The sequence below is a fragment of the Sebastes umbrosus genome, chromosome 5 (assembly GCF_015220745.1).
Source record: "Sebastes umbrosus isolate fSebUmb1 chromosome 5, fSebUmb1.pri, whole genome shotgun sequence".
Taxonomy (NCBI): Eukaryota; Metazoa; Chordata; class Actinopteri; order Perciformes; family Sebastidae; genus Sebastes; species Sebastes umbrosus.
The window spans coordinates 23,235,721-23,258,081 of record NC_051273.1 but is presented as its reverse complement, the minus strand read 5'-3'; the positions used below and the strand labels follow the sequence as shown (position 1 = coordinate 23,258,081).

The 22,361-nt window shown below is 41.4% G+C and overlaps 1 protein-coding gene and 1 long non-coding RNA gene across 8 annotated transcripts in view; one reads left to right on the top strand and one right to left on the bottom strand.

The window, feature by feature from the left end:
- The window catches only part of LOC119488265, a 58,397-nt gene extending 49,954 nt beyond the window's left edge, over positions 1 to 8,443 (top strand). For 2 of the 5 annotated variants that reach the window (XR_005206908.1, XR_005206909.1), the window contains 2 exons: positions 7,054 to 7,119; positions 7,257 to 8,443. This is a non-coding gene — a long non-coding RNA (uncharacterized LOC119488265). Of the gene's footprint in view, positions 1 to 1,511; positions 1,647 to 7,053 lie in introns of those variants that run through there. The other 3 variants (XR_005206907.1, XR_005206910.1, XR_005206906.1) reach the window with 3 other exon arrangements.
- Positions 696 to 21,266, bottom strand: fam20b (FAM20B glycosaminoglycan xylosylkinase). 3 transcript variants are annotated; one of them, XR_005206903.1, is made up of 10 exons: positions 20,880 to 21,266; positions 15,727 to 16,049; positions 15,273 to 15,520; positions 15,091 to 15,177; positions 13,648 to 13,757; positions 8,454 to 8,625; positions 4,944 to 5,135; positions 1,831 to 1,890; positions 1,427 to 1,739; positions 696 to 1,291 (listed from the first exon to the last, which is right to left on the bottom strand). XR_005206903.1 is itself a non-coding variant. In XM_037769755.1 (10 exons), the coding sequence occupies exons 3-10, from the start codon at positions 15,853 to 15,855 to the stop codon at positions 1,508 to 1,510; spliced, it is 1,230 nt and encodes a 409-aa protein (XP_037625683.1). In that variant the 5' UTR covers positions 15,856 to 16,049; positions 18,618 to 18,783; positions 20,880 to 21,264; the 3' UTR covers positions 696 to 1,507. The 3 variants fall into 3 exon arrangements, 2 of the variants coding, with proteins under 2 accessions (XP_037625683.1, XP_037625682.1); XM_037769755.1 differs by adding an exon at positions 18,618 to 18,783 and having other exon boundaries at positions 696 to 1,739; positions 20,880 to 21,264; XM_037769754.1 differs by having other exon boundaries at positions 696 to 1,739; positions 20,880 to 21,264.
- Positions 21,267 to 22,361: the final 1,095 nt, after the last annotated feature.

Genomic DNA, 22,361 nt, shown 5'->3' with positions numbered 1-22,361 from the left:
TACTTTTTATCTTTGCTATTACCACGGACATACAGTTCTGTGTATTTGCACATAATGACTGTTTGATCCAGATAACAGCAGCTGTAGATTATAAACTGGCCGATAAATCACTTTTTGGCAGATGATCACTTTTTGGCATGACACCGGCGTAATGCTGTTCCAGTTGTGATTTTAGATAGCGTGAAGACGGCGTCACGTGTAACACAACAGCATCTAGTGTGTTCACGCACATGTAGTCACGACATGCCCGGCTGTCCCTTTATACACAGATGTCAATACTTTCTATACAGACCAGCGTCTGTAATCACATCTCTGACTAATATGTGAATAAAAAGAGTTACTTTGAAATTTGAACTAAATTTAGGGCACGAGAAGTGATTACAATTTGGAAAAATGAAAACAACATTTTACAGAAAGTGAGACGATGACAGATGAAACTAGTTATTATAAATTAAATGTCAACCATACCCAGTGTCTTCCCGACATGACCTGTAACGCATCTCAGAATAAATATGACTAAAATAAACAAAATAAAAGTGACCTAAAGTGAAAGTCCCTTCCAACACTGCAAAGCATCAAAGCAAATGTTTTCCTTTTATAGTAGCAGTGACTGCACCAACAAATACTTCAAAACAGACCTCGTGCTTTTCAGTGGTGAACACACGGAAAAAGAGATGACTGAGAGAGAACCACAATTAAATAGATCATAGTTTAATGCTGAAGATGAACCCACACACCCGCCCTCTGTGTCCCCTCACTTCAAGTCTGTCATGTCAGTAGCTTTTCTTATTTACGGCACAATATGGCGCTCTTCCATACATACACACACACCCACAATCGCTCACACGCACACACACCCTTAAGTTTATTTAATATTATAATCCACAAATGTATATTCTTTCGTCCCATAATTCTATGTCACTACTTAGTTAAATATGTACACAATGATGAGGGAAGGGGCTGAGTTCATTCTCCTTTCCTTCTAATCAAAGTTCAATTTGAAAAAAAAAAAAAAAAATGTCAGTTCTAAATTTAATCTACTTTTCAGTTTCTTGGACTGTAAGCTCCAAACAGCCTGCAACACGGCTTAACGGCGGCTCATTTTCACCTTCCCTTCTGCTCCTTTGAGTGTCTACATCTCTCCGAGCTCCATCCTTCCTCCTTAGTCGACTCCTGAGGAGAAGCTGGACTTGGAGGGAGAATTTGGCACAAGGCAGGAGTGTCGTCACAACCAGGAGTAGTAGAGGGAGGGGTTCTTACAGCAGATACCGTCCTTTAATGTACAACAGTCCTGAGAAAAAGTTGATATAGTTGAAGGTGACACAACTTTGAATTCCTTGTAGAGAACCACTCCAGTCAAACAAGTAAAGAACCAGGGTGGGAAGAAATACAGTCTTTGTTCCACTCTGTCGACCCATTTATTCACTCAAGGCCCTCTTCTTCTCCAGGCTTGTGAGGTAAAGTCCTGGCTTTTCCTGTTCCTATGTTTTCTCCTGTCCCCTTGTTTCTAGGGGTGTGGGAGGTTCATTCGGTCCTCTATTAGAGTGTTGTCGGGGCCCTGTGCCTCCATACACTGCTTGACTGTTGCCATGACTCCGGACAGACGCCTGTCCAGGGCCGCAAGGTGCAGCTCAGCCAGAACCGGCTGGATGGGGTCGAATGCCAGGGCCTGCCGCATAGCTGAACTCAGAGCTCCACCTTTCAACAGGTTTAATCTGTTCCATGTGGACACACGAACCCTGATGGAGAAAGGAAACAAGTTATTATAGTTTAAAAAATTATCATAAAAAAAATGAAGAATTGAGATTTGATCATTTCCTGAGTACTCACATGCAGCACTGATAGAGTGGTGCGAGGATGCTTCGCTCATCCAGAGCTGCGTTCCCAAAGCTGCACACGGGATAAAATAACAAATTACAAATAAAAACTAAAGTAAGGCAACTGAAGCCAGAAGCCTGTCTGCACTGCAGTTAGGAGAAGCCATCAAAATGCATTAGCCACACTCTACTGGTCATGGCTCTGTAGAGGACTGCACACACACACGCTTCAAAACACACTTTCAAATGTAACGCGTCTACAACACTCCGCAAAACCAACCAGAAGAGAGAGTTTGTCCTTCTGTAGCCCAAACCGAGCATAGATTTTGTGTTTATTAGAACAGCAGTTTCCCTGTTATCTGATGTGCTCCTCTGAGGAGTCTTCAGGTTTAAAATTAAGAAGACAAACATCTGGTAAAATCATCAAATAGTATTTGGAGGAAACCCTTCAATTACCTCTCAAACTTATTTTGAGACAAGCTGAACACGTACAACAGACTGAGCTCAAGTGGAATGTAAAACTAGAATTGCCACCTTTCTAGTCAGTTCACCCAAATGTAAAAAGAAAATCCCCTCCAGCCGTTTCTGAGATATCACATTCACGAGAACACGAGGTCACAGTGACCTTTGTCCACTAAAATTGAATGAGTTCATCATTGAATTCAAGTGGATGTTTGTGCCAAATCTGAAGAAAGTCCCTCAAGTACGAGTACTAGTCTTTCATTTCATACGTCATCCTTCCAACAGTAACCTGTACGAGTACTAATTATTAATGTCATACTTCATCCGTTGTACAGTAACCTGTACGAGTACTAGTCATACAGCAACCCGCACGAGTACTGGTTCTTTATTTCATGCACCAACCTTCATATAGTAACCCATACGAGTACTAGCAATACAGTAACCTGCACAAGTACTAGTCATTCATTTAAAACATCATTCATACAGTAACCTGTATGAGTACTAGTCATTCATTTAAAACATCATTCATACAGTAACCTGTATGAGTACTAGTCATTCATTTCATACATCATCCTTCGTATAGTAACCTTTACGAGTACTAGTCATTCATTTCATACATCATCCATACAGTGACCTGCGTGAATACTAGTTATTCATACTATGATATACTATGTATTGGGAGGTACTAAATCTTTTTCCGGCATACTAAATAGTATGGTAATATGGGTATTGAAACGCACAGAGGATGTTGGTTTTGGTCATTTGGGGTTTACTGTCCAGCCCTAATGTTAGTATAATATGACACTGACAAGCAGGACTGTCTGCTCAGGTAGGAAATGACTCAACTCTCAGAAGCAGTGAGCAAGAATCTGCAGATGCTGACTGAACAAAAAAGCCAGTCTCCTCCATAGAAATCATGATTTGTGTTAAGTTATCAAGAAAAAACAAGTCAATCAAATAACGTGAAGCCGCTCAAATGACTAAAGGTTAACTGGCTGTTGTCTCAATTCAACATGTGAAAATGATTACTAGCTCAAATCTAAAAATAGACACTATTCCCAGAAAAGGATTTTTTTTATTACCACATTCAACCTCATCCAGCCAACTGTGATTAAGTCTTGAACGGAAAACTTTCCACTGTTGGCTGGTGGTACTGTGGTTTTGATCGTCAAAACCAAAATAACTTAAAAGAGAAGTTGTCCTAGTCATTCATTCCATGCATCATCCTTCGTACAATAACCCGTACGAATACTAGTCATACAGTAACCTGTGCGAGTTCTAGTCATTAATTTCATACATCATGTTTCGTACAGTAACCTGGATGAGTACTAGTCATACAGTAACCCGTACGAGTACTAGTCATTAATTTCATACATCATCCATCGTACAGTAACCCGTACGAGTACTAATCAAACAGTAACCTGTATGAGTACTAGTCATACATCATCCTTTGTAGAGTAACCTGCACTAGTCATACAGTAACCCGCACAAGTACTAGTTCTTCATTTCATGCATCACCCTTCATTTAGTAACCCATACGAGTACTAGCAATAGAGTAACCTGGACGAGTACTAGTCATACATTTCATACATCATCCTTCGTACAGTAACCTTTACGAGTACTAGTAATACATTAACCTGTAGGATTGCTAGTCATTCATTTAATATATCACCCTTGATACAGTAACTTGTACAAGTACTAGTCATTCATTTCATACTTCATCCATACAGTGACCTGCGTGAATACTAGTTATTCATACTATGATATACTATGTATTGGGAGATACTAAATCTTTTTCTGGCATACTAAATAGTATGGTAGTATGGGTATTGGAACGCACAGAGGATGTTGGTTTTGGTTGGTTTTGGGTTTACTGTCCAGCCCTGATGTTAGTATAATGTGACACTGACAAGCAGTCAGTAAAGGATTTTTTTTATTACCACATTTAACCTCATCCTGCCAACTGTGATTAATTCTTGAAAAATGTCGACATGTGAAACGGAAAATTTCCACTGCTGTCTGGTGGTACTGTTGTTTTTGATCATCAAAACCAAGATAACTTCAAAGATAGAAGAAGTTGTCCTCACTTCATGAAAGTGGCTTCTCTCTCCATGAGTCAGATAGTTTCATTGGCGATAAGTGAAAAGATGAGTATGCGGGAAAATGTCAAAAAAAACTGTACTTGAAATTGAAAATAAACAAACTGTTAACTTTAACTGTTGACTACATGTCAGAACATGTTGGTTGAATGAGGTGCAGGATTTTCCAGTAAGTCATGTTAATGCTGTCGGCAAACCTAACTCCTAGATTCCATTTTAACAAACAATATAACGTTTTTTAGAAAGAGTAATTCAGACAGTAATTTTATACCAATGTAGCTTAAAGAGCTGTTACACAAAATGTGAAAAAAATTAATTTAAGGACAACTCCAAATTAATTTTGTAACAATTTCAGATCTATTAAAAATTACAATTTTGCCTTTTTACTTATGTTTTTGTTCATTTATTGATTTATCTTATTTTTTTATATAGTGTATTATTTTAACTATATTAATGAAATCTGCTCAAAAGGAGAAATGCTGCTCTGTTATCTTAAACATTTTTTTTTTTTAAATAAAAAGGACAAAAGAATCCGATCCAATCGATCCTTCACATTAGCACTCACCTCTTTGCGTTGTCGAGCAGGATGAGCATGCTGGCGCCGCCGTCATCCTGGAAACTCTCATAGTGATGCCGATCAGCGTTCCCAATGAGATAATCGAATACGGCTGTGTCGATGACGTCCAGCAGCCTCGGCCCCGCATCATATGGAGGCATCTTTTTCACCGCCTCGCAGTAACTCTCATCATACTCCCACCTGGATGACACAACAACACACACACAAATCCATTGGAATCACTCACATAAATGCTCAAAAGGTGGTAAAATTCTGATGCAGAAAAATACGGCAGAAGTTAGGGATGTCCGTAATTAACCGTTTAACCGTTAACTGATATTAAGCATTTTAACCAATTAACGCTATCGGTTAAAACGGTTAAAAGAAATGTTAATAATTAACTCAAAAGCTGAGCGGCTCAGAGGAGCGGCTCGTCTCTTTAAGGAGAAAAGCTGGTCCACCTTAACAGCCAACCTTAAGAGGCGGAGCCGGAGTTGCAGGATACAGGAAGTCGGCTCCGGTCTCTGGCTCGGGAGCGGAGCGGAGGAGTTGTAGTTTCGTAGCATTTATTCACCGACAAATAAACTGTACACACGCTGCTACACCTATGTTCACAGCTATAACGCCACCAAGAACCTCACAGTCACCGCCAACCCACACACACACACGGTCTGTTGGAAACTCACTAAAGTTACGCAGACTACGTGTGCGGCGGCGAGCACGAAGCCTCCGGCAATGCTAGAGCTGCTAACGTAGCACAAATATACACAATATTTTTTGGACATCTCCTTTTTTCATCTCCGTAACATATTCTACAGATAAACCTCGAAACTGTAGTAAAGTCTTACTGGTATGAAGTTAATATACAGTCACTAGATCCCTTTCACTGGCTGTGACATATTCTACAGATGTCCAGACATGTAAACTGCAGTAAAGTCTTGCTGGTATGATGTTAATATATATAGTGCTGTGGAACAAGCAGTCACTTTGGTAGCTCAAAAAATTTGGGGTTTAAATCAACACTTCCTGCTTTCATTTCGAAATAAAAGCCCTAAAGCAGGTTTTCTTTGCACAGAATTCCTTCATTTGTTAACACGAGGCTTTTATTCTGAAATATGTGCCGGACAGTGATGTGGAACAAGCAGTGACTTGGAAAGCATCATAAATGAATACAGTACGGAGTTTTAATTGTGGATTATTACTATTATTTACTAATTACCACACGTTTCTGAACCTTTCTCTGTCTAAAATAAATATAAATTATATTTATCATGAAGTTAAATGGCCATTAAAAGGCAAACTCTATGTAGAAAGAAAGGGCTGACAGCAGCAGCAGAAATACAGCTGACAGGTAGCTGACACGCTCCCGACAGGCAGCTAACTCGCGTCTAGTGTGAACACCCTAGGTGTGCATCACGCTGCCGTCACGCGAGCCTCATGCGGCCAGTGTGCCCACGGCTTTAGCCTGTTTTTTTTTTTATTATGTTTGAAATATCAGAGAATAGGAAAACATGTTACTGTTGTTTAAAAAAGGTCAAGTGCTGGCTGACCTTATGCTGCACATTAAGTTGATGGCCTGAGCCTATAATTTGTTTTTTATTTATTTATTCTTTTTAAATAACACAGTGGCACTTCACTTTTTGATAAGAGGTCCCGCCATAAGATTTGACAATGAAGAAGTGTTTTGTTCCTTATGTTAGCCGATTTTGTTAAGGCAAACAGTTGTTGACTTATTTTGCCAAATAAATGAAAAGCATGTTGAAATTTAAATTGGAAATTGGCCTCCTTGCTGTACCATAAATGTACCGAACCGTGACCCCAAAACTGTGATATGAACCGAACCGTGACCTCAAAACCGTGATATGAACCGAACCATTTATTTTGTGAACCGTTCCACCCCAACTATTATACCCCCGACTACGTTGTCGCGGGGGTATAATAAATGTATACTGTATGTACCTAGAGGAGTTGAGGCAATGGACAAAGACTTTCGTATCATCGTATATTTGTAAATTCATTATATCTGTTCTACGAACAACCGCATGAGGGCTATGTTGCTAGCTAAGCCAACTACCAAGCTGGGTGTTGTGTGGTAACATGAGTGTTTCTCTATTTCTAGTAACATCATTACTGAAGATTTATGTTCCAGAATAGTCCAGTGACCGCACCGTTTGTCTATTATCAGGTACATATTTATGCTGCAATCTATATTGTTGGTTATACTGCCCAGTTTAACTTGACTGTGTTAGCATAACATCATGACTGAAGATACACTGTTTGTTCCAGAACAGTCCAGTGACCGCACTGTTTGTCTATTATCAGAATAAACCAACTCAACTGGGAATCCTGGCCTGTGGTGTCTCAATAACACAACGCAAGAACATACCTGTACTTGCCTGACCTCAACAGTATGTGTGTGTGTGTGTGTGTGTGTGTGTGTGAGAGAGAGACAATTCTAGGATCCTATCTTGCATATTTTTATGATCTTACATAATCTTAAATTTCTGAAATGTTGAAATACAAGAACACTTCTGCAATAAGAGAAATCTGATGACGCTAGGAGCGCTGAGCTCATTTTAAGTGAAATTCTGTCAAAATTCACTCTTCAGTTATTCTGTTAAGTCAGCTTTTGCTCAATATTTAATGACCACTGAGTCATGATCAAGGCAAATTCTCTCTGATGTCACGGTCCAGTGCATGCAGCATACATGCCATGTAGAGTGATGCACTTAATGTGGAACCAAAGTTCACAATCGCAAATTCTGCTCTGACACTTTTAAACCGTTAGCACAACAAGCGGATTGCCGTGCGAGTCGCACTTTGGCGAGCACAAAATGAAACGCTGGAGCTGGAAGACCCGCCTGCGGGTTCCTGGTCAGCTACAACAGCAACATAGAGAGAGAGTTGTGTATGAGACGAAGACAGTGTGTCGGCGTTGCTCCACCATTGTAGGGGATGTGAATGGAAACACATCCAAAATGCTCTAAATTGTCTGTTATAAAAAAATAAATGAAGAAACACATCCGTATGCATTTGGGTTTGTTTTTTTTCCACTGTACCAAACTCACACCGATCTGTGACATTGAAATATTTCAATGCTATAAATTAAGTGGTATTCGAATTTCACAATTAGGCATTCAGTTTGAGTTCAAAACTATTACAGCTTTCATTTTTGCTTTCATAGAGACATTCACTCTTCTACCCACACTGACACCACAACACGTTATGTTGGACATCTCTAACCACTCATCAAAAGATAAGATAACGGAGCACAGCATACTCAACCCTCACTTTTCAGTCGTCCTCCCACCCCAGGAAGCATTTCTCAGAATAAAAAAAGAGTAGGAGTGTGATTGCTCTTTCAGATTAGGAAAGTATAAGTTAGTCTCTTTATGACCATGGACCTAAAATACCACCGCTATGGAAAAGCTGTTGATGTGTAGCCTCAGCACAACAACCTTTCCATTTCCTTCTGATAAACATCAGTGATTCACTAAAGTCATAGGATTTTACACCCACCTGGCCAGTTTCCCCTCTCTGTATGTGCGTCCCCAGGGGTGTCTGTGTTTCTGCAACGGCCAGACGTCTGGCAGCCAAAGGGTTAACGATCCCTCCATGATCTCTCCTTCTGCACACGCTGGCTCGCTCTCCCGACAGTAGTAGCACTTTCCATAGAAACATGTATTATTACCTGGAGAGAGGGAGAGAGAAAAGGTACCCGTGAAAATAAATCCACTTGACCGTGACGTCTTAACGATAAAATGTGATGCAGCGATGCAAACACGGCGCTGTGAGGAGGTACGGTATGAAATTGTTCCAACAGAAACCACTAATGAATATAAACAAGAAGGTTTTAATGCATACATATACTACAGGGACTACAACAATCATCATATTGGTGTGATTGTATTCGTAACGTTATCTGTTAGAAGCAGGTGGGCAGCGCAGTCCTGCTTGGATAAATAACGGAGCTATTAACATTAACGGAGGTGCCATTGAGTTATTATTATGAGGCGTTCAAAAGATGCTCAGGAAAAATGACTATTGGGCGAAGGTTAATTACAACGTTATCATGATGTGTTCAAATGTAACCTCGTAAAATGTAGTTTTTGGCGAGAAACTTGAATAAATCCAGTTTTTTGAAGGAGATGTTTTCACAGTAATATAAAATAGATATTAGAGAGGGAATTATGACCTGTTTAACTTCCTAACACTAGCTCTAAGCAGCTTGCCAAGACTTTTTTTAATCAAAGCAAATATTTAAATAATCATAATCAATTGAATTGTGTGTTTTTATGCAAACAACCACTATAGATGACAATAACAAAGAACAGTACAGTACTGTGTACAGTACCCTCCCTGAGGGTGAGTGAGTGCAATAATCCAGAGTAATGGGAGACACGGTGTCTGTTGAATTTTCCAATGTCAAGTTTCAACGTTGTGAGTGGCAAAAGCTAAATTCGATTCACCTCCATTGTGGTTTTAACGCAGTGAAGATAGAAACCTCATTGTCAGATAATTTAAAAAGTGGACAGATGAAACCAAAGATTTAAGCATGACTATATGCACCTAGGAGTTTTGTATTGAGGAAGCACCCTTTGAAGTTCAACTTCAGTTGAGGACTAAATGACACATCTGTGTAGCTGCTTCTGCCGCTACGATGGTGGGTGTTCTTCTGGCCGACGGCAGTAAACCACTATTGCAAAGGCCATTACAGAGATGAGTCATATGAGGCACAACACTGATTGGCGGTAAGTGACAGCTTTAAACATAACGCAACTAACAGAATATAAAACGTGTGAAAATATGTGGCCTGGACAGCTGGTGAATCAGTCGCCAACACACACAAAAAAATTTGACAAAGAGAAACCCACAATGCCATACATTTATGACGACATGGGCCACACCAACAGAAAAAGATGAGCAGTGGTCACATGTTAACATATACCTTTAACACCGACATCTGAAATTACTTTTTTATTATCACTACATTAATCTATAGTTGGACTGTGGTTCTACACTCGTCTACTGAGTACGAAAATATCTGGTTTGTCAGGTCGCACCTGTCCAACTGACGAAGCCATGGACAAGGGATGCTCATTTTGAAAAATGTTCTTAACCAATAACCGACCCTCGTTAACCGATTATTAACTGTTAACTGACAAGATTTGTGCCTCGTACTAGCTGCAGGAACCTGTGCTGCGTGTTCATTGAAATCATGACGGGATTTTCTCTCAATGAAAAATATAGTCTCATCGAAGCTTAATGACAAGCTGCCAAACATGACCTAATGAGATACAGCAGCGGAACTTGGTTTACCTCAGGCTACCTTGTGTAGTCTACTCAAACAACGAGAAACTGTCATGGCCGCTAGTGATGGAGGCAGGAAACGAATGTGGAGGGGGAAGTCCCCGCTGTGTTTGAAATTGTCTTTGAAACAGCTGAAGCCGCTTTTGAAACAGCTAGACTGACAGCTGGAATGACCAGAAATATCGATTTACAACTAATCCAATATAAGATAATACACTGCGCACATCTCACAGGCCATAAAATGCATGCAATGGGATTCACTAACTCACAGTACTGCACACATTATAAACCTGGCACCCACGACAATTACCTACACGCCCTAACAACTAAACTCTCAGAATGTTTTGCATGCAACATCCCACTATCTCCATCCATCTGGCTTCTTGGCGACTTGTCAGACTCTTAATAACACCAAGCAACATATCTTTACTTGTGGCTCCAGCTATCGCCAAGAAAACTATTCTCCTCAATTGGACATCCAGACACCTACTCTCTATAAAACAATGGTTGAACCTCCTCTCAGAACATATATCACATGGACAAGTCTCTGCCAAATAAAATAATCAAATCACGGAATTCAATAAAAAATGTCTCATATGTGATCCTGCCTCTTAATCTGCCGGTGAGCTAAATGCCACCCCGTCACTATCATCATCTTCATATTACAATCCCACCTCTTTCCTATACCCCATTTTACACAGTTAAACACAAAGGGACCTTATTCTCTATGTCTCTGTTCTGTGTTTGTCAGCTTGTTGTTTTCTGCCATTGTTGAGATTTGTCTGTTTTAATATACTGCATGTGTCCATGTCCACTCTTGAATGTTTTATTTGTCGTTGTCGGTTTATTTGTTTATATGTCGTTAAGGTGGCCAGCCTATTCACCCCTACTTTTTTTAATTTTTTTTTTTTTTTTAAGTAATATGGTTTGACTAAGATTATGATTATTATTAGTATTATCACTTTTCTTTTCCTTCAAAACCAAGTAAATTTAGTCCTCTGAAGGGGGACTTCAGGTATGTAGGTAGGTACTTTATTAATCCCCAAGGGGAAATTTCTGAGTTACAGCAGCAAAAGAGGACTAAAAAAGAAACAGCTGGACTGTATTTTGAAACAGCCAGTCAAATTCAGTAAATAGCAAAGCTGTCAGTTTCAGTACTTTATATTCATGTGATAAATATACAAATGTCAGTAAGATGGTAATCTGCATGAGAAACAGAAAAAAAGAAATCTTATCGTATAGTAATCAATTTCACCCAGACAAACATGATCACTATAAGAGGTTTCCACTGTATTATAATATCAATAATATGTGTCATAATGATATAGTACATTTTCTGGACACTGAAGTGAGATTGTTTATGGATACAATTTTAATAACCTGAGGTACATCATCACAAAAAAATCCTATGAACAAATCCATTATTCAAATTCTGCACTCCTGCTCCTGTTGATTTGCAAAATTGCCCATAATAAGAAATACTTTTTTTGAATTACAAGTTTTCTGAAATTGTACATTATCAAATATGCAAATGAGGATTATCTTATTAAATATGTGCTAATTTGCATCCAGAACACAACTGTGAACATCAGATAAAACCAGGTTCGAAATTATTGTTTCATTTTGTTGACATATTAGAGTCAATGGTTTTTACATAGGGGAATTTGGATATCTCTTTTTATCACTACATAAATCAGAAAATACTGTCAACAGCAGTAAAACATTTTTTTTTTTTTTTTAAATCAGGCTATGAATGAGGTATGAACAAACCGCTCTGTGAAAACCTTCAGAATATTTATAGGAATGAAACTGAAAGTCTGGTTTTTCTAAGTGCTGCTGAAGTGGAGATTTCTGAGAAAAAAACTAACTTAGAGAAAATGACCTTCAAAAATGAATACAGAAAAATTCCATACATTTTGCAAGACACTTGGTTACTTAAATAAAGACAATTATTTTTTGTACAGTATAACAAGTTTTCTGGAATTTTATGATGGCCTTATCTAATGCTAACTTTTGTTAAATTTAGGAGAAATCTACAGACGCAAATAGACAAATTGCAGTAAAATAAACACCTAAATGTGTATTTTGGATGTTTCTTTCCACTAGTCTGAAAGAAAATAGCCCAAAATTTCAAAATTGACCAATGCATTAAAAAAAATGTTGCCCGCAGTGTCTCACCCAATTAAAAACATCTCAGATTGTAGACAGAATAACCCCAAACGACATCACAACGGTTACTTTCCCACACTTCAGAAGACTCTTTCAAACCCACATATGACATTACACAACGGTTTTTCTTAAGTTGAGCAGTACTTCCTATGACTGGTGAACTGATCTTTACGTTTAACACCATCTGATTTGCCCTTTAACAAAGGAAGTACTTACTGAAGGGATATTGTATAAGTTTGCATCCGTGTATATTTGCTCCATGTTAGAACAAAAAAAAAAACATACAAGAGGAGCATTAAAATCTCTTAAAATCTTCAGAGGCCTGAAAAGATCATCTAAAGCCAAGTTCACACCACAAGGCTTTCAAAGTTGTCAGATCTCAATTAGGGATGTGCATTTCTAGCAAAAATACTATTCGAAAATCACTGGGTATTATTCGATTATTATCCTAATAATACCCTCCCTCCCCCTGCAGCAACTGCTCTTCGGGGAGAGACAGACACGGGGGGCGAAACGACATGTTGCGTCGGCACATTTTCCCATCTAACACTATGGACTGCCGTGCGCCTCCGGGTACCCAATTCTCCTTCCTCCTTCGGGGGGAGCACGGGGGTTTGTGGAAGCGGCACACACACACACCCCTGCGCTAACAGAAAAGAGACAAATTGAACTTGCCACACTACCAGGCAGCGCGTGCAACGGTTGTCTTGTAATCAGAAGTCTTTAAGTCATTGTGGTTTTCACAATACATGACTGACCGGCGGCAGGAGGTGACACACTACAAGATCTTTCACAACGACTCACTGATGAGGTCAACAAATCACATTTTGTCACAAAGACACGCAATAAATACACGGTAAATGACGTGATAGCAGACGCAAGACACATTGCAGATGCTGTTGTGGTCACACGTTTACAAAATTGCCTGTTTCCACGCGTCTACTGTTTATTCCTCTAGATGCAACAACAACTTTGCTCTGTGTTGCAAATGCAGCACATGGACTAGGCTGGGTATATCCTGGTCTAGTGAGCTGACTGAGAAAGGGAAGTGATCGACAGAGAGAGTGAAAACTGAGGTCAGACTGAGAAAGACAAGTGGACAGATGAGTCAAAAGAAAGAGGAATGATTCATGCAATAACACCAGACTCTCACTCTGGAGGTCTGAATACACTCAATTCTTATTAGAAAGTTATTTGAGTGAGAGAAGATAAAAAAAAGTGGACAGAAACTCACCCTGCATCAGGAACGTGCTCAGCAGCTGGTCTGTGGCCACGGGTTTAATCTCTGTTCGCACGTTGACGTATCTCCCGACCACTAGAGGCGCTCTCCTGAACCCCAGGATCCTGCAGAGAGGACGGAGCGACAGGACACAATACCAGAACATCATTACACAGCAGTTCTGCTCCATTAACCCTCTGAGACCCGTGGGATCTCCAGCAATCCCAACCAACATTACTCTCTTTAAGAGGTTGTAGCTGGCTCAGTTATCAAAGCTAGAGTTGAGATACTGGTATCATATGAAACTAGAAAACCTAATGAATCCATTGGTATCAACCATGTTATGCTAGGGAATGAGGTTAAATAACGCTCCAAAGTTAGGCTAAATTTTGGTGAGGGAAAACCGGCATGACCGTTTTCAAAGGGTTCCCTTGACCTCTGACCTCAAGATATGTCAATGAAAATGGGTTCTATGGGTACCCACGAGTCTCCCCGTTACAGACATGCCCACTTTATGATAATCACGTGCAGTTTTTTGCATGCAGTACAAATTTGTTATTTTCGCCTTTTCTAAAATGGTGTTTCTGAATATTTCTGCATACTGGGGTCCCTAAACAGTCTTGGAATTACATTAACTGGGTATCCCTGTAAAGCTGAGACTCTTGTGGATCCAATGAGCCCAACTGTATTCATGTGTGATGATGTTAGTCCCCATAGGAGCCATTACATTGTAGTGAGACCGTTTTTTGAAACTTGACCTCACTGTATAAAATGACCTGTTGTGACCTATAGGATAATCACAGACTCAGGAAACAGCCACAAACTAGAGACCTAGAGCATTCAGAGGATGAATGGCTTTCCTAGCTAGATTGACAATAAGGGGGTTTCTGGGTAGTTTCCAGAACAGAAGTGCTCGCCATCTATTCGCCGAAAAGTGCAATTCTTGCAGAAATCTCCAAATGTCAAAAGTTTTTGAAACCAAATCACAGCATGGCCTTTTCTATGGTGTTCCTCAAGGTCTTGGCGTCTTAATGTGGTATTTTGGAGGGATTATTGATAATTTTTTATCAATTCTTGAATGGTAAAAAAAAGTTAAATTTAGCACAAAATCTGTGTACAAATGGTATCAACCCCAAAATTGCTGCAACGACTTATGAGACATAATAGTTCATGGGAATGACCATCATATACTTCTATCATAATGTTCTAAACCCTTATACACTTTCAATTTTTTTGACTAGACTACAAAAACTTGACACACAGTGCTGAGCTGCATCTCAAATTAATTTTCAGGTTCCCAGTTTTCAGATGATGTACACCACTTCTATGTGACATCTACTGTTGACCTGCTATCTCCCCCTAAAGACCCCCTGTGCCCCCCTAAAAAAAAAGTGTATCTTTGGGTTAACAGATCAGAGAAGATGAACTTTAGACACTCAGATAATGATGTCTACACACCTGTCCAGGTGAAAAGCAGCCACCTCTGCGTTGTGTCTGTCATAGCCTGCGTATGGCTCGCCTTCAACCACGTAGTCTCTGTTATATCTACAGAAGGGTGGAAAGGACACAACAAGTAAGAAAGCTGAATCACTCTTGAGCATGAAATATGAATGTGTAATCCCATTATTAACAAATCTGACCTTTTGGGTTTGAAGACCACTTTCTGTCCCCCGTCCAGCACCAGCAGGGCTTTGAGCTGCGTGCCCTTATAGCCCACGTCGGCCCGTTCTATCCTGGCACTGCTGAGGGAGGTGAGCACAGCAGCCAGCTCTGGGGTCTCCTCGGGGTACACCTCTCTCGGGCCCACCCACTGGCTCGCTATCTCCCACGGAGACTGGAGAGTGTGTGTAAGGCGAGCTCCCCGGGACAGAGAAAGGCCAGCTTCCATCTGTTGGAGGTGGGTGATAATAACACAGTGTGTAATGATATCGACGTGTCTGCCAAATGTTCGCTGACACTGTTAAGAATGACTGTGTCCTCGCTATCGTCAATTAAGAGTCTTGTGCATTCTACTTTATTAATCTCCCAAATGACAGCGCTGATGTTTTTATAAATTTTTAAAACAAATTTAAAATAGTTGACTTGCACTCTGACCTTGCGAAACGCTCTGAGATCCCGCCGGCTGGCCGCGGAGCCCTCGCCTCCATCCAGCAGGAAGATCTTGGCCAGGCCCAGCAGGAGGAGCACGGCACACAGCACCACCATGCGCTGTTTGAGCTTCATCTCCACACCGACCCTGCCCCGACCTCCTCCTCACCCGACGCTGTGTGTGTCCCCCGCAGCAAATCCCCCTCACCCCTGATGCATGGCCCCTGAAACTCCCCGACGCCCGCCCGCCCAACCACCAGCCCCGTCAAGACGAGCTCTTCTGAAGGATGGACACTGCTGTTCCCAATCGAAGGTAAACAGGCGGTCACCTGGAGGGAGGGAAACAGAAATGAGAGACGGTTGGGAGGGAAGAGGAGCAGCAGGAGACAGACGAGAACTAGGAGAGGGAGAGATGAAAAAATGTACTGTCAATAATATGTGGAGAGAAAACTGATCGATTTGCTGCCCCTCTTGCTTGTTTCCCCCTCGGGGCGGACGATGACCCAGTACTGCTGCAGCACAGCTGAAGCCTGTCCAGGATACGCAACTACATCAGGATGACACAGTCTGCTCTGTGGAAATGTGTGTGTACATTCAGAACACCACAAAACTTTCACTGTGTGCAGAATTAACAGCAAAGTGTACTTCTGGCTGTTAAACCTGCAGTAGGCAGAATGTTTCTGGCAACATTGGTAGGGCTGCACGATTACGGCCAAAATGATAATCACAATTATTCTGACCAATTATTGAGATCACAATTATTCACTGATTTTTAGTGACGACATTTTTATTGCACTTAAAATAAACATTAAAATAAACAAGAACACTGTTTTCACTTCCATGCTGTGCTACATCCCTGTTAATGTACAAATTAGAGCTGTACGCTGTTGGAAAAAACTGACGATATTTTTTTCTGCTTTAAATATTGCAATATAAAGAAATACGGGAATATTCACCCTACTCTTTTGTTAGCTACATTTTAAAGTTAAATGCTTCAATCTGGTGCACTTCCAGAGCAAAATTAGCAACAATAAGAGCTAGATAAACAATTGTATGCTCTTTATTTAATCATAAACACATTGGTTGTATAGATAATATCTATACCCAAAAGTGAAGCCAAAACATCTCAATCACCGGCTGTTAGTTTAGGAAGTGCTTCATTTCATATATGCTGCAGAGTTTTCTATGAGCAGAACACAAATTTCAAACGTCAATAACGCAGTCGATCATGTTCATTTAATTGTGGGAAGCCAAAATTGTTACATGGTGGTCGGGCACACACCGATTACATTACGCACCCCACCATCGTTTTGCTATAACCCATTTAGTTCATTTTCACGAATCAGCGCTGTGTTATCGATACGTAATCGGACAACGAACGCTACAAACTGAAAGTGAAACCATCTGCTCTGTACAGAGTCTCAGCTCAGAGTAGCAGGAGTCAGATTTCACACACACAGGATGAGAGAAAGTTGACAGACAAAATGATGGCGGAGGATTTGGTTGTGGAAGCGAAAAGCAAAAGCTCCTATTTGGCAATATTTCAGATTTAAACCCAATGCTATAAGGGAACCGTAACGTTAATGAGGCAATCGCCGTGAGGTGGACGGAGCGGTCACAGTTGGTGTGCGTGGCGGAGCAGCGCCGGGTGGAAACCTGCGGCCTCACAGTGAAAGCTGGACCGGAGAGGTCCGGGAACACGGCCCCCCAACGTTAAAGATAAAAGTAAGCGCGCTACACATATTGAGCGTCATCTTTTTTTTTTTTTAAATGTCCGGTGTAATCGATAACACCGGTGCTGTCACAAGTTTAGTAACCGGTGGGAACATTTCCTCACCGTCACATCCCTAGGTGTACATTCAACGGAGTCAGCTGTGAATCACTCGCAAACTCCGATCAAACTAGGCAGCGCTGATCAAATATGAATCAATATTATGTTACTGTAATGCCTATTTCTCTCTCTCTTTTCAGAAACATCTTGTAGTGTACTGTTTAGCTGTAAAATGAGAACGTGTGCTCTAGCTGGTGGGCAATGCTTGATATTTCCTCAGCAGATCTCAACATGGTTGCCGAGTCACAAACTTTCTCATTTTACAGCTAAACAGTACACTACGAGATGTTTCTGAAAACATTTGAGGAGAGAAATATGCATTACAGTAAGAGAATATTGATTCACGTTTGACTAGGGTGACCAGGTGTCCCACTTTACAAGGGACTGCACAGCATTTTTATCCCTTGTCCCACATCCCACATATTGAGATGATGTCCCACATTTTCATTGGCTCTAGTTTTCAAAAGTTAAACCGCTGCAGGACAGACCCTTTATTAAAATCTGGCTTTTATCCAATGACTGAAGAAAGCAGGGAAGGCTGTCATCACGGCGCTGTGTTTCCTGTCAAACTGCGCACACGTGGGTCAAGTGCAGGTTAACATTTCACCATCTTTGCTACGCAATGCACAACGGGGAAAATTGTTTGTCACCGAAAAGTCACGTGCTCTGCAGATTTATGTTGTAAACTACCACAAAGAAAAGGAAGAGCAGCTACAACAAAGACTGTGAAACTACTTATAGAAATGTTTATTATTTAGGTTAGATATAGAAATGATAAAAAAAATTGTAGACTACCCCACAGCCTTGGTAACGTGTCCCACATTGTCCCAGACAAACATACTCTTTGTCCCACATTTGGTTTGTTGGGATCTGGTCCCCCTAAGTTTGATCGGAGTTGGCGAGTGATTGACAGCTGCTCAGAGACTGCAGACTCCAGCTCGGCTCTGATTGGTTGTTTTCCCTCTGGTCTGCGAAATCTTGCAGATGCCATTAGGAGCACCAGAGGACACCGGAGGACACCGGAGGACACAGAGGCACAGAAATATGCCAAAAATATTCTACCTACTGCCACTTTAACTGAAGATGCTGCTATAGACTGGGGCTGTGTTACAGCATTCAGACCTCCCTGTGTCAGGTCCCCTCCATCTCCAACACTGTGGATGTGGGAACAGGAGGAACTCTGTCTCTTTACTGGCTGTTTCCCGGGAGCAGATGATGGACAGGTAGTCCTGCTGTGGTGCAGTAGAGAGGGGGTCAGATGAGGTGGTGGACCCGGCACTGCTGCTTTAAACGGGCTAACCTTGCAGAAGATAAACCCCCCCTCTCAGATAATGTTGAATCCTCCTGCCTGCTAACTAACAGCTGGAACAAACCGAGCTGGGCCTTTAACTGATTCATGTTGTCAGCTTTTAATCACTGGCTGTTAAAATCAATACAACTGCCACGTTCAACTGCCAGTTGACCGACTCCTGCTGCTACACGCGAACGAGCCGGTTCAAAGAGCCGGCTCTTTTAAGTGAACGATAAGAGCCGGTTCAAAGAGCCGGCTCTTTTAAGTGAACGATAAGAGCCGGTTCAAAGAGCCGGCTCTTTTAAGTGAACGATAAGAGCCGGTTCAAAGAGCCGGCTCTTTTAAGTGAACGATAAGAGTCGGTTCAAAGAGCCGGCTCTTTTAAGTGAACGATAAGAGCCGGCTCTTTTAAGTGAACGATAAGAGCCGGCTCTTTTAAGTGAACGATAAGAGCCGGCTCCCGTCCGAGAGACGTTTTTTTTTTTCTTTTTTTCTTTCAATTCAAGGCAGAATGATAGGATGATCTTCTCCGCGCCACGTGCAATCCATGCACTGACTGTGACTGAATGTTGTGTTAATGATGTGCGACCAATCATGTGATGACACACAAGGATCATACCATCAAGCCGGGAGGGGCGGGGGTGGGCGGCATGCTGACGGTCTACGGGTACAGAGCAGGAGGGGTGGTACGTGTCCACAAGGGCGTTTTTTTATCGCGAGGGGACGCAACGCTTCCCAGCATTGGGCGCTTGGTGGGCTGTCACTAGACACAAGGCTCTCCCCACCTGATTGGACGAACGCTTTCCCTCTGTGGGCTGCTGCTCCCAGCTTTCAAACCGGAAACAGTATAGAGGCTCGTTTGGAAACTTTCTTCTCTTATTTCACGAAAATAGTTCACCGAAATGTGTTTCTGAAAACATTTGAGGCGAGAAATAATCCGTGCAGTTGGTGAATCTGTCTTTATTTTGGATCGACAACGTTTATTTTAAAAGACCAGCATGCATTGCGCGGCTGCTTACATTGACAATGAATGGGAAGCGTGGAAAGCACGGAGCCTGTGGACACGTACCAGAGTGCGGTGCGCGAATAGCAGACAAGATGAGTGACAGTCTGAAACGAAGCAGCATGTAAAATTATGGTATTCTGGAAATTATAAGGTTTAGTATAATGACATTGAATAATTTAAGTGATATATGTGCACACATGGCTGCACGTTGGTGCAGTGGTTAGCACTGTCCCTTCTGTGTGGAGTATACATGTTATCGCCGTGTTAGCGTGGGTTTTCTCCGGGTGCTCCAGTTTCCTCCCACAGTCCAAAGACATGCAGGTTAGGTTAATTGTTGACACCCGTAGGTGTGAATGGTTGTCTGTGTCAGCCCTGTGATAGTCTGGCGACCTGTCCAGGGTGTACCCCGCCTTCGCCCAATATCAGCTGGAATCGGCTCCAGCCCCTCCGCGGGATAAGCGGTTGCAGATGGATGTATTGCAGATGGATGTGCACACATACTAATCATAGGTCAAAAAAGCTAAAGCTAAATTTGGCTGAATTATAAAAAGGCAGAAGTGAAGTAAAATGAAGAGCCATTTGTAGGAGCCGAAAGAGCCGGCTCTTCTTGGTGAGCTGAGCCAAATGAACCGGCTCACTAAAAAGAGCCGGACTTCCCATCACTATGCTACTAACGTTAGCACCAACGGTTATTCAAACAGCTAGCAGCTTACTAGCTAATAACAAGCTAAAATATGCTAATACAATTAGCTGGTTTGGCCACGCAGGCAATCTGAAACACAATCAGCCTTTCATGATGTCGCTGCCTTTTTTTAACAGCAGAGAGGAAACGGCTGGCTGCATTAGATGCTCTCTATGACGGCGTTATCTGTCTCCTGTTTCTGTAACTGACATGTTCACATCTAGTGTTAGCTCGCGGTTAGCTCGCGGTTAGCTCGCGCTGCACACCTTGCTGGGCTGTGTAGGTGAGCTAACAGCTAGCTGCGTCGTCTCTGTTGTTTTTACTGGCTGCAGACCAGAAGATCACTTACCTTATAATAACACTAGGACAGCACGCCGTTCAAGACAAAATGAGCTTCCAAAGAGTGTCCACAGAAAGTCCCCTATGATGTTTATGTTGTTAAATATAACAGATTGTCCCGCGGTGGTGGTTTATCATATTTCTCTCTGAATCCCCTGGTAGATCCTGGTAGCTCCCTCTCTCCTCCTCCTCCTCCTCCGCCCTTTTCCTTCTATTCCTCCTCTCTCTCTCTCTCTCTCTGCTGTGTGTCCACTTCCTAAACACTTCCTCCTCCTGTAGGAGCTGCAGGCGGCCAGCAGGAGGCAGGAACACACTGTAACACTGTGGAGGTCCATAAACACGCTGGAGATGAGGCAGAGAGAAAGATGCAACAATTACAATACAGTTACCCTTTAAAGGTCCCTTATTATAAAAAAGTGAGATTTTCATGTTTGTTTATTATAAAGCAGGCTTAAGTCCTATATAGATACTGTGAAAGTATCGAAACACTCAGGCAAATACACAGCCCGTATTCAGAAACTCTGCATTTGAAACAAGCTGTCAGGATTTCTGCCCATTTGTGATGTCACAAATATACAATATTTAGACCATTACACAGATTTAAATGTTAACATTCTAAATGTGTCCCAGTTTATTCCTGGTTGCAGTGTATGTGAATGTCATCAGCTGACGTAACACATGGACCCAAGCTGTTGCCAGGCAACGCAATTCTGTTGCAATTCCGTCAAAATGCGCTAAAACGGAGCGTTTCAGACAGAGGGTGAATACAGGCATATTCAGGCCAACAGTATGAGGAAAATAATTTTTTTTTTTTCCATAACAGCATGTAAACATGTTCTAGTAGAAACACAAAATACAAGTATGAACCTGAAAATGAACATAATATGGGACCTTTAATACTAAATCTGTCTAGTTCAGACCAGACTGATTCAACCAAGGAACAGTTTCTTACTGCAGACAGTCACTCTCATCAGTCTAACCCTGTAACACCAAACATCCTCTGTACTTCACCTTACCTGTAAATCATATATTTTTATAGTTTATACCTTTTTTTTTTTTTTTACAGGTAAATACCACTGTCAATATGAACATAAGCATGCTGTACTGTATATACTGCCACATCAACTACCTCATCATGATGTGTGAAGTGGTGCAGTCCTGTTTTGCCCAACTGAGACAGCTTACTAAGATCAGGTCATTCCCCTGGTGATTTAAAAAAGGTCGTCCATGCTTTAATCTCCTCCAGACTTGATTATTGCAATGCACTTTATTCTGGTATCTGGCAGCAACATCCAAAGACTACAGTTAATACAAAACGCTGCTGCCAGGCTTTTAACTCGTATCTAGAGAAGTGACCACATCACACCAATCCTTGCTGCCCTTCACTGGTTTACCTGTGAGTTTTAGAATTGATTTTAAGATTTTACTGCTTGTTTTTAAAGCCTTGAATGGTTTGGCTCCTGATTGTGCACTGTTGTAACTATTTATATGA